The 12,673-nt window shown below is 45.1% G+C and overlaps 1 protein-coding gene across 1 annotated transcript; it reads right to left on the bottom strand.

Moving 5' to 3' along the window:
* Positions 1-1,620: 1,620 nt before the first annotated feature.
* Positions 1,621-6,060, bottom strand: ndufs5 (NADH:ubiquinone oxidoreductase subunit S5). The gene is made up of 3 exons (XM_060847452.1): positions 5,974-6,060; positions 2,368-2,593; positions 1,621-1,911 (listed from the first exon to the last, which is right to left on the bottom strand). The coding sequence occupies exons 2-3, from the start codon at positions 2,581-2,583 to the stop codon at positions 1,807-1,809; spliced, it is 321 nt and encodes a 106-aa protein (XP_060703435.1). The 5' UTR covers positions 2,584-2,593; positions 5,974-6,060; the 3' UTR covers positions 1,621-1,806.
* Between the last annotated feature and the right edge of the window lie 6,613 nt (positions 6,061-12,673).

Genomic DNA, 12,673 nt, shown 5'->3' with positions numbered 1-12,673 from the left:
AGCTGTATGAGTTATGGTTCAAAACAAATAATGGCTATATTTTTAGGAAAGTTATTGGCTAATGATTTCTACATTATATAGCAGTGTTCTGATATTTTCAAAATTACTCTTTGATTTAGCTGACTTTGAACTGTATCCATTTTACTTTAAAAATCAAAATATGTTTCAAATGAGCCAATCTTTTACATTCCTGTACTCCCATGATCATGCTCACTGTCATATTTGAATCAACAACTATCCAAAATTTCCTTCTCAGAATTTACAGCAAAATAAACAACAATTGGTTCTTGGAGCTGGAGGATACAGGCGACGGGAAATAGATGTAGAGAGAATTCTTTGTAGAAATTAAAAGTTATTCCAAGTAGATCTACTCTTCAAAGCGATTGACCACTAAAACCCTTACAATGACTTCACTCACATTGCAGTCAGCACATGGATGCAGCAAATCTATGACACTAACTGGCTTGAAATGTGGAGACATCAAGTGCTTTGTGGAATGGGTTGAAACCAATATTGATTTTACCATTATTACCATCCAGTATGTTCCAAGTATTGTCACAAAAGTGATCGGAACACTTTACCTGGTAAACCTAAACAAGGAGGTGGAATGACACCCGAGTTCCTCATGTGTGGAGAGCAAGAGTTGAACACCAATATATGCAGGCAATGAGGGGCAACCAGATGATCCGAAAACTGCACTTTATGCCGTGAGGTACGCTTTCATCGTTACCAGACTCTGCATGTGCACTAACAACTTGCATTCATCTTAAGGTAGTTTTTAGAAGCACATACAAACGTTGATATTGAGATATATAAGGAAATGGGCCAGGCAATCAAAAGCGTGGTGAAAGAGGTATGTTTTACAGAGCCTCAAAGGGATAATGAGGTGGAAGATTTGTTTGGCAAAAAGGGCCAGAATTTCGGGCTGAATGAGCTGAAGACAGAACCACTGATAGTAAAACAACTGAAAGTGGGATGCACAAGAGATCAGAATTGGAGGAATGCAAATATCTGAGGGATACAGGGCTGGAGGAGGTTATAGAAATAGGGAGGGGTGATATCACAGGGAAATGTTAAAACAAAGAATGTAATAAATGTATAAATTGAAATGTTCCTGGATGAGCAGCAAGAATGAGTCAGCAAGCATAGGAGTGCTGGGTGAAGGGGCTTAGAATGAATTAAGGTAAGTGTTAGACTAGTTTAAGATTATAGAGAGCGTGCAAGATGGGAGTTTAGTCAGGGGTTAGGGTCAGGCAATTGTTGAGTCTCTTGGTGACAAAAATAGGGATGAAGGTTTCAGCAGTAGATGAGCTGAGCCAGGGGCAGAAATGGTGTTAGCAAAGTGCATGTAGATGGTTTTGGTGAAACACAGTACAAGGGACAGAGATTCAACTCAGGGTGAAATAGATATCAAGGTGGTAGCAGTGCAGTTCTATCTAAGACCATGATTAGTAAGAAAGATTGAGTTGGGCGATGAGAATTCTAATACACTCATTCTAGCACGTAAGGTTTAACATGTGCGTTTTCCAGACTGCACCAATAATGTGAGACAGCATCAACAAAACAATATTGAGGCTGGAACATCTTTAAACAAATTAAAAGCACAGGGAGCAAGCAGTGTGACACTGAATTAGAATTTAATTATTCAATAGTAAATTATACAGATCTATCACCATCTGCACAAGTATACTGGTATCCATGGCATGAAAGCTTACACAATAATCTTTGGCAGACCAAGTGCAATGCTTCAGTCTGAGTGTTGCGAGGATGGTTGCTCTTGCCAATGTGATGAAGTGAGGGCAGCAGCTACGGTCGTTGTTCATCGTTGCCAGTGTGGTAGTCTGGAGGGGTGTATTTGCCTTCCTTCATTAGCTTTTCCTTTTGCATTTTGATATCACGCAGCCTCTTGTGCTGAGAACAAGACAACAAGAAGCAGCAATGTAAGCAAAACACTTGGGAGTTTGTGGAGATGTAATCTCTTGCAGACACATTTGTCATGTGTACTGAGACAGGGAAATGTATTGCTTTGCATACCATCCAGGCAAATCATACCTTACACCGTAACAAGTACATCAGGGCAATAGTAAAATATCCTGACAACACATTGTCTTGTACATAAATGGGTATGAAATCAATTAAACATGGGGAAGAAATCTGCACTTGAATTAAGTTAGGATGCCATCCACATTTCAGACTACTTCCACCATTACAAAAATATGAAACATTGCTTAGTTCATAGATGGGACTTCTAAATTAAGCTAGAGGAATCAAATCGACAACTGCAAGAACATTTCAAACTCTCAACTGCACCTTTCTGAAATCTTGTGACAACACATTATCCCTCCCCCACAGTATCTAGCTACATACCAATTTCTGATGGTGTAAACATTCTTGGAAATCTTCCAATTCAAGTTTACATTCCTTCGTGGCTCTGATCTTCCCAATTCCATGTGCACATTCAATCCACTCCTTCTCAAATACATGGCAACGAGCTGGGCGGCGATTAGGTTGTACACCACTTTGGATCAGCAACCATTTGTCAATATCGATACCTATTTTTTCTTGAAGATTAATCAATGGCATAGCTGAGAGCCTGGAAGCACAGGATACTCAGGAGTTAACTGATGGAAGTAAACAGGGCATTATAATTGATGCAATCTCCAAGCAGTATGCTTGGATCATGCAGAGTGGGAGAAGAATCTGGGTTTTTTAAAAACTCATTCAAGCCACATTAGTGTTACTGGCTGGGCCAACATCTATTACCAAGCTGTAACTACCTTCAAGAGATGGTGGTGAGCTATCTCCTCGAACCTCTACAATCCATATGTGTTGGTTATCCACAATGCTGTGTGAAGGACTTCTAGAAGTTTAACACAGTAATTACAAGTTGGACAAGTTGGTGGGCGGCACGGTGGTTAGCACTGCTGCCTCACAACGCCTGAGACCCGGGTTCAGTTCCCGACTCAGGCGACTGACTGTGTGGAGTTTGCACATTCTCCCTGTGTCTGTGTGGGTTTGCTCCGGTTTCCTCCCACAGTCCAAAGGCGTGCGGGTCAGGTGAATTGGCCATGCTAAATTGCCCATAGTGTTAGGTAAGGGGTAAATGTAGGGGTATGTGTGGGTTGCGCTTCGGTGGGTTGGTGTGGACTTGTTGGGCCGAAGGGCCTGTTTCCACACTGTAAGTAATCTAATCTAATCCAGTACCAGTGCTATGAAGCTATTACAAAAACAAAGTGTTACGAGATACTGTCATGACAATAGATAAACTAAAAATTACTATTATGTCACAGCAAAAGTCACAATCAACTAGAATATTGGATGGAACCCTTCCCACCCAACTAACAATGAAAAGCAGTGGGGAACTTGGCAGGAGGAAGGAAATTAGGCTGCATAGTGGGATTTGGCTGCCCACTTCCCACCTCCAAAGGAAATGGATTCAGTGCAGTCAGGCCAAAGTTCAACTTTCCTGCCCCACGGCCTCCCGAGGCTCTGCCGGTCAGGTCAGGGCCGCATCCTGCTTGGGCTCCAGCTCCCAGTGGGATGAGAAAGAGCTTTATTTAGTCATTTACGGGTTGCTGGTTGGGCTAGCGTTTCACGGTCAAGTCGAGATGGGCAATAAATGCTGCAGCAGCCAGTCTCACCCACATCTCATGAGTGAATAAAAAAAAAGTTGGTTAACTGGTATGGCAGACTGTCAGCTTTTTGGCAGTGTGTGCAGCTGGTATCCCTTAATCTAATTTGTGCTTGACTAAGGGACGGGACTTAGGACAGATGCCAGGGTCAAAGCAGTGGATCACTTACAGCAACCTTCCTGCCAATATTTCTGAGTTCCCCTTCTCTGCCTCTCCCTTCTGCAACTAACTCCAGAAATCACACTAAAACACTAGTCATCCTTCAGGCTAGTGACCCTCTACCTGGGCCTCCAGACTGATATCCCAAGAGCAGGTGGACTCCTGCTATGGCACTGCCAGGTTCTGGACCTGCCACCCTCTGACTAGCTGTCAGCTCAAGGTGAGCATGGCTTTCCACTGACATTAGGACCCTGGAGCCATGAAATCCAATAGCAGCCAATCAACTGCCAGGTGATGTGGTGGGCCCTCCCATTTAATGGCTGGCACGTTCCTCTCCTGGAATTCCTACCACTTTCTGATTCAATCTAAAAACGGGAAAGGTTTAGTTATTGCTCCCAGTCAAGGATCATTCATCAGGTGATAATAAAGGCCCCGGGTGAGATTCAGTAGAGGGCCACTGGAACAATCCTTTGTTGAAAGGTCTTCAGCTATGACTGGGCTTAGGAAACTATTAAAAAACCTAAATAAAATTTTAAAAATGATAAGATAATGACAGGTGGACATGTTGAACAATCTATATAGATTAAGGAGATCAGAATAAATAGATATATGCAGAAGCAAAAAGAATAGGTTAAAGTTTAGGAGATAATTGCTTTCACAGTCACTAACCTATAGAATAAGGTGCAGCATATTAGTAAATGCCAAATCGCCACAAATATTCAAAAGGGACCTTTCTTTTTATTTTTTCCACAGCAAGTTAGCATCACCGGCCGTACCAGCACTTACTGCCCATCTCTAGTTGGCCTGGAGTCACCCTCTTGAACAACTACAGTCCTTGGGGTGTAGACCCATCTGCAGTGCTGTTGGGGAAGGAGTTCTGGGACGGTGACCCAGACACCCTGAAGTAACAGTGAGACAACATTAAGTCAGGCAAGAAATTCCAGGATTCTGGGTTTCTTGGTGGCAGAGGTTCAGAGTTTGGAAAGGTTATGGGTTGTTGAAGGACCCTTGGTGTGATTCTGCAGTGTATCGTGTAGTTGGCACAAACTGCTGTTACTGAGCAATACATGTAAGGATGGCATATCTACATGATGGTTTATTGGGGAAATGTGTCACATAATCACTGGACTTGTTAATTTCCATTGCTCTTTTTAACAATTTGGGAATGTGTAATTCTTCATCTCTCTTGATCCATAATGCTTACCCATATTGTAGCTCATTTGTCATTTACACACCCATTCTAGAAGTTTATTAATATCTTGTTGAATTTGGACACAATCTTCCTCATATTTACCACTATCACAATTTGGTGCTCTCTGCAAATTATGAACTCATATTTCAGAATCTGCAGTCCATATAGGAATAGCAATTTCAGACAAATCCCTGCCCATCCTCTGCCAGTTTAACCTCCATACTATTTTCTGAATAGCTCACCACCACCTTCATGTACTCACTGCAGACAGACATCGGCCACATTGAATCTTAGCAACCCAAATGTATTACATCTATTATACCACTCCTAAGTATTTTTATTACTGTTATTTTCCATTTTAGAGGTTTCAAGAGGCCTACGGTTGCCCCGAGCTCATTGCCACCCCTCCAGTCCCTTTCTAAGTTTAGTTGAATAGACACAAAGGAAACCATAAGACCATAAGACATAGGAGTGGAAGTAAGGCCATTCGGCCCATCGAGTCCACTCCGCCATTCAATCATGGCTGACGGGCATTTCTACTCCACTTACTCGCATTCTCCCTGTAGCCCTTAATTCCTTGTGACATCAAGAATTTATCAATCTCTGGGGGGGAGGGGGGGGGGAGGGGGAGGGGGAGGGGGAGGGGGAGGGAGGAGGGGGAGGGGGGGGGAGGGGGGGGGAGGGGGGGGGAGGGGGGGAGGGGGAGGGAGAGGGGGGGAGGGGGAGGGGGGGGAGGGGGAGGGAGAGGGGGGGGGGGGAGGGGGGGGGAGGGGGAGGGAGAGGGGGGGAGGGGGAGGGAGGGATCAGGGTGAACATTTCGGGTCCAGTCCCCTTTCCTCCATTTCTCTCCCCAGACACTGACAGACCGACTGAGTCTTTCCAGAAATTCCTATTTTTGTATCTGATTTCCAGCATCCTCCCTCCCCTCCCCCCAATAATCCCCATGTCACCCTCTCCTCTACTTTCACCCCGGCACCCCCCCCCCCTTACCTCCTAAATGTCCTCTGCTCTTCCGCGCAGGTAGCCTCACTTTCCGGCCTGCCGTAAAACAGGAGCGCAGGTTTACGACGTGCGTGTTCAGCCACCGCTAATGGAGCTCTGCTGCCCCCTGGAGCCGGAGCGCAGTGACGCAGAAAGGACTGCTCTGACCCCAATGCAGCCAACTCGAGGAAAAAATGTGGATTGGTCCCACCTACTCTTAATATAATCAATGCACATCTTAACTGCAACATAGCAACCAGTTTCTTCTCACCACCCCCCCATATCTTTTCAACCCATGATTACATTGTATCCAGAATCTTTGAATGAATGTTTTATGATATTAAATTTACAGTTAATGTATGCTCTAGATTTGATGTTCATTCATTCATTCTGCCCAAGGAAAGGTTTCAGACTTGTTTGGTGATGCTGCATTCTGAGCTACATGTTCATTGTAGTTTTTAACACCCTTCCCATCTCGGATTGGGTGAGGATGTAGTTAAGTCTACCTGAGCCAGAACACGAACCAAATCCATCACAGTTGCTGTCATTTTGAAATATTAGTACTTAGATTTCTTACAGCGTGGAAACAGGCCCTTCAGCCCAACAAATCCACACCGACCCGCCAAAGCGCACCCACCCAGACCCATTCCCCTACGCCTAACACTACGGGCAATTTAGCATGGCCAATTCACCTAACCTGCACATTTTTGGACTGTGGGAGGAAACCAGAGCAAACCCCACGCAGACACAGGGAGAATGTGCAAACTCCACACAGTCAGTCGCCTGAGGCGAGAATTGAACCCAGGTCTCTGGTGCTGGGAGGTTGCAGTGCTAACCACTGTGCCACTGTGCCACCCACACCACTGTGTGTAAGAACCAGGAGCAGAAGTCAGTATCGGAGCCCCTCAAGCCTGCTTTGTCATTTAGTACAATCACATCTTGGCTTCGACTCCATTTTCTTGCCTGCTCCTGAAACCTTTTTAATCCAGTATTAATTAAAACTCTATCTGTCTTCTCCTTAAAATTGCTCTGTGTCTTAGCAACTGCTACATTCTTGAGTAATCAATTCCACAGTTGCACAACCCTTTGAGTGAAGTAATTCTTCCTCATCTTTGTTTTAATTCTGCCACCGCTTAGCCTCACATAGAAACAAAGGAATTAGCAATGGGAGGAGGCAATTCAACCCTTTGTGTCTATTCCACCATTTAACATGATCACGGCTGATCTTATCTTGATCCCGACTCCACTCTCCTGCCTGCTCCCAATAGCCTTTTATCCTGGTTTTCATCAGAAACATGTCTTTCTTGAATCTGTTGATTGATTCCACCTCCACTGTGCACAGCGACAATGTGTTCCTCAGATTCACGACCCTCTGAGAGAAGTAGTTTCTCCTCATCTCAGTTTTGAACCTACCTCCTCTCACTCTATATCTATGACCTCTTGTTTGAGACTGTCCCACTAGAGGTGTTATCTGTTCAACATCCACCTTACAATCCCCTTTAGCATGTTATATACCTCAGTCAGATCCCCCCTCATTCTTCTGAACTACAGCGAGTACAAGCCCAAGTTATTCAATTACTTCTCATACAACAGCCCTTTCATGCCCTGGAATCAATCTGGTGAACTTCCTCTCAACTGCCTCCAGTGCCACCATGTCCTTCCTGAAGTAAGAAGACCAAAACAGAACACAATACTCCAGCAATGGTCTCACCAATGTCTGCCAGCCAGGTCTGAGGTGACCATCTGGAGGAATGCCCAGCAGTGTGTGAAGAAGGGCAGTAACTTTCTCACTTCTTGCAGGCTAAGTGCTACCATCGTCTCTCTGCCACCTCACCCTCGCTTCACCTCTTCTACTGTACCCACCAAGGCTCATGTTCTATCTCTCTTGCCATTACATGCAACATTTTTCCTCATGCAACATCCCTCACCATCTCAAGCCCACACAGCAGTTACCGTACATGACCTCTGCACTGCCTACTCACTCACCAGCTCGGTCAACACACCTCACCACCTCTTGCTACCTGCAACCAACTGCTGGGCCGCTCACTTCCATCTCATTCAACCTCTCCCTTTCTCTCTTTACAGGAGAAAATAGCCAGTGAGACAGAAAGAACCAAGATTGGTGGTTGGGTGTTTGACATTCTATTCCTCAGCCTCTAAGTAAGGAGGATCATGACCATGTCCATTCAAGTGACAGATTGACCATCCCAAGCCCCTGGATTGAGACTGGAGGCTGCCTTTGACTCAGTTGGGAATTCTGATTGAAGGTTATCTCCCTTGATTCGACTGAGGACAACTCCTCTTTGACTTTGAGACATGTCCATTTGTTGGAGGCACATCCAGAGGGTTTAGTGCCTACACTACTGGCATATAGTGTAGGTGTGTGATCGACGCAGCACGTCCACTTCCTTAACTGATCACTGGCAGACTGCCTGGCCTTATGTCTGAGCTAGAAGGCAAGGCTAGACAGAAGGACTGCAAGGCTGTTGGATCTGGCTGAGTGGCAAAGTGCAAAATGGTGAGGTGACGTAAATCACAGATGCTGCGAGCATCAATACAGCCTCAAAATATATGAGTACTTGGGATACGAGTTAGCATCCGGTCTCGCTCAAACTGGGTGCCTGGCCAAGTGCAGTGTTCTGGCTGCAGCACTCTGATGAGAGCTGGTGGTGCACTCCAAAGTGTACAGTTAGTGGGTTACAGATGTACCCAGATGAGGGTGTGGCGAGGCTGACACATATTGGATGCCAATATCAATGGATGTGGGTGCGAGCAGTTGCTGCCATGGAGTTAGCCCTGAGATATTTGGTGCTCGGCATCCAAGATGAAGGTGCAGAGGAGCTCACAGTAAGCTGGAGTCACCAGGTGGCTGGCTCTGAATCTCATGTCAGGGCTTGTTGACAAAGAATTTCTGTGCAATAGTTGGTAGAATGGGAGTCTGTGGATGAATGAGGTGACATTAAGTAATAATGAGGGTGATAATGAGCAATAATGTCCATTAATAGGTCTCACTCCTCACTGATAATCTGATCTCGATATCTAGGATGTGATATTTTATTCTCAACATCAAAAAGGGCATTGCACTCAATTTTCCCAAATTTCCCAATGTAGCCCACATCGTTCAGGGCCTGGGAAGATTTTGCACATTGCTCAATGCAAAAAACCATTTTATCCAGTGAACAATGTTCTCCAATGTATCTGAAAATGTTTGGAATTTCTCAATGTTGGTCAACTTAACATTCACTCACCTTTCAAGAACAAAGCTCTACCATCAATGATCATGTTATGAACATATTTATTTTACCAGACAGTAATGCGATGATGATTTGGCAAGCTGGGAATACTTTTTCAATAGACATGTCAAAAGATTTCTGACTCTAGAGTAGACCTTTCCCATGGTTCCTGATATCTCTGAGCATGCGTGGACTATGTCATCTTCAGCAAATGGTTTGATTACATCAAAATGACCGAGGATTTAGACTGGACATTCCTGCAATGGAGATGGCAAGGTCGTGGCTGGTCCATCATGGATGATGAGTCATCCTTTTATTTTGCACTGGTAATAGTTGGGAATGAAGTTCAAAATTCCACAGCAACACTGTCAAGTGTTTGTACTGCCCTCACCACATGGGATTGGCCATTACTGGGATGGAGAAATAGAGCAGGTGACGCAACTTGAAAAATAAAGACTGGCCGACAAGCTGGGTGCAGAATGCCCCCACCCCATCAGACACGTGTTCCCCAAAACATGAATACAGATCTCCTCAGAACAGAATAGAATGGAATAGCATTTATTGTCACATATATTCATTTGTGATGAGTAAAGGGAGAAATTTATAGATCGCCAATTATAGTGCTGACTTCGATACAAAAGTGGGAGAAAATGAGGACAGCAGATGTTGGAGATCAGAGTCAGGCAGCATCCGAGAAGCAAGAAAATCGACATTTCAGGCAAAAGCCCTTCATCAGGAATCATGATTCTCCTGCTCCTCAGATGCTGCCTGACCTGCTGTGTTTTTCTAGCACCACACTCTCGACTTAGATACAAAAGTTCCTGGGCCGGCTTCTTTAGTTACAAGATTTTAGACAATACAGAAATAAAAAGACCAGCAATTCAGAAAATAGTTCAGTATAGCAGGCCATCTAGCTTCCAGTCCACACTGGGCCCTGGCTCCACACCACGTCAGCGACATGCCAGGAGGATGCTGCGCCAGGCTGGAAGGTCACCATGCCGCACTGGGAGGCTGGAAGGTCATCATGCCACGCTGGGAGGCTGGAAGGTCACCATGCTGCGCTGGGAGGATGGAAGGTCACCATGCTGCGCTGGGAGGATGGAAGGTCATCATGCCACGCTGGGAGGCTGGAAGGTCACCACGTAACGTTGGGAGGCTGGAAGGTCACCATGCCGCGCTGGGAGGCTGGAAGGTCATCATGCCACGCTGGGAGGCCGGGAGGTCACCACATAACGCTGGGAGGCTGGAAGGTCACCATGCTATGCTGGGAGGCTGGAAGGTCACCATGCCACGCTGGGAGGCCGGAAAGTCCCACGTCACGCTGGGAGGCTGGAAGGTCACCATGCTACGCTGGGAGGCTGGAAGGTCACCACGTAACGCTGGGAGGCTGGAAGGTCACCATGCCACGCTGGGAGGCTGGAAGGTCACCATGCCGCGTTGGGAGGCTGGAAGGTCATCATGCCACGCTGGGAGGCCGGGAGGTCACCACGTAACGCTGGGAGGCTGGAAGGTCACCATGCTACGCTGGGAGGCTGGAAGGTCACCACGTCATGCTGGGAGGCCGGAAGGTCACCACGTAACGCTGGGAGACCGGAAGGTCACCACGTAACGCTGGGAGGCCGGGAGGTCACCACGTAACGCTGGGAGGCTGGAAGGTTACCATGCTACGCTGGGAGGCCGGAAAGTCACCAATCCACACTCGGAGGCCGGAAAGTCACCAGGTCACGCTGGGAGGCTGGAAGGTCACCATGCTATGCTGGGAGACCATTGCGCCAGGCCAGAAGGTCATCATGCCAAGCCAGAAGGCTGCTGTGGCAGGCTGGAAGGTTGCCATGCCATACTGGGAGGCCCTGACAGAAGAAGGCCGCTGTGCCAGGCTGGGCGATCCTGACTGATCTATCTACACCATAGAGTGCAGATGTTCCCTAACACACCTGACTGCATTTGCCAAATAACTGCATTTTGTTTAAATGACCCTGACCTCCCTTGGATTACTATATTCAGTTTCTTTCATGTGAAACTTTGTCAAATGTTCAAAGGATGCCACTTGTAACATTCTCAAAATGGTCAACTCGGACTGAACTTTCTAAATCTACACCAATTGTTAGTTATAAAGCTATTAATATACAGGCGTCTCTCCAATTTATTTCTGAATATAGTTCCAGTATTTTTATCATTGATGTAAGGCTAATGTGGTTGAAAATATCTGGGTTTGATTTATTTCCTTTCTAAATATAGGCACTATACTCAACAGTCTACTATTTACATAAATCAATGAGATCTCATTTCAGATAGAGCTTTCAAGGCAACTGTAGTCACATTTCAGACATACCTGTTGCTTTAAATACAGGAATCTATCTCTCTGGCCAGAAAGCATTTGGCTAGCTGACAAAATTTCTTGTTAATGATAGCCTGAGGATAAAGGTTAGAGTAGAAGTTACCATATAGTATGATGGTGGACCCCTCATTATCACAGAATGTTCCACCTTTAGGTGATTTTATTGTCTTCTGTGAATAAACTGATTCAAGACTCTTGCAAAAGCAATAGAATCCAGGCAGAATTGGCTTCATGGTTGTAGAAGATCAGAGAATTTTCAGCGTTGGTTACATCCAAAACCATTTACATTAATGTTTTTGTGACCTGTTCCTCAAAATTCAAGGAGCTTGGATCAAGCAAATACTAGATCAACATTACAAGATTCTGATCATTCAGGAAAGTTCTTGAAATCTGTTCGATTTTCTTTAGAATGCAGGTATGAGTAGATAAGCTTTAGATCTTTTTCATGTCACAAAATGTGTAATTTGCAGCAAACCTGGTGTTCTCTCGTCAGACAATGAAGTATTGAGTATTCTTTTAAAGTCATTTTCAGTCATTTTAAATCACAAATGGGGGAGTAAATGCCCTAAAATGATCATTTTTGTTGTTCAGCCTATTTTGAGCCCTAATGAATAAACCTCACCTGGTTATCACTCTGAAATAACCAGGAACACATTCTAATGGAAAGAAATTTCTAACATGTTGTCAAATTGTGGGTCTTCATTGAAAATCTTTGTTTGTGAGTATGCAAAGTAATGTTAACAGATATTAAAACTGCAATTTAAGGCAATGCAATTTCAAGTACATCTTGGCTGCAATATCCCTCCTGCATTTAGAACATAGAACATTGAACATTACAGCGCAGTACAGGCCATTCAGCCCTCGATGTTGCGCCACTCAGTGGAACCAATCTGACGCCCATTTAACCTACACTATTCCACTCTTGTCCATATGCCTATACAATGATCATTTACATGCCCATAATGCCCTCTGATCATCTTTTATGTCTCTATTAAATCACCTCTCAACCTTCTTCTCGCTAACGAAAACAGTCTCATTTCCCTCAGCCTTTCCTCATAAGACCTTCCCTTCACACCAGGCAATGTCCTAGTAAATCTCCTCTGTACCCTTTCTAGTGCTTCCGCATCCTTCCTATGAT

This window comes from Hemiscyllium ocellatum, chromosome 30 (genome assembly GCF_020745735.1).
Source record: "Hemiscyllium ocellatum isolate sHemOce1 chromosome 30, sHemOce1.pat.X.cur, whole genome shotgun sequence".
NCBI classification, from domain to species: Eukaryota; Metazoa; Chordata; class Chondrichthyes; order Orectolobiformes; family Hemiscylliidae; genus Hemiscyllium; species Hemiscyllium ocellatum.
Note: the sequence above shows the minus strand (reverse complement) of the source record. Positions and strands in the feature narration are given on the sequence as shown.

Coding starts and splice junctions, on each gene's coding strand:
- ndufs5 (XM_060847452.1), bottom strand. CDS start 2,583: ATGCCATTGATTAATCTTCAAGAAAAAATAGGTATCGATATTGACAAA. Junction 1,912..2,367: donor GTTTACACCATCAGAAATTG/GTATGTAGCTAG, acceptor TCTTGTTCTCAG/CACAAGAGGCTGCGTGATAT.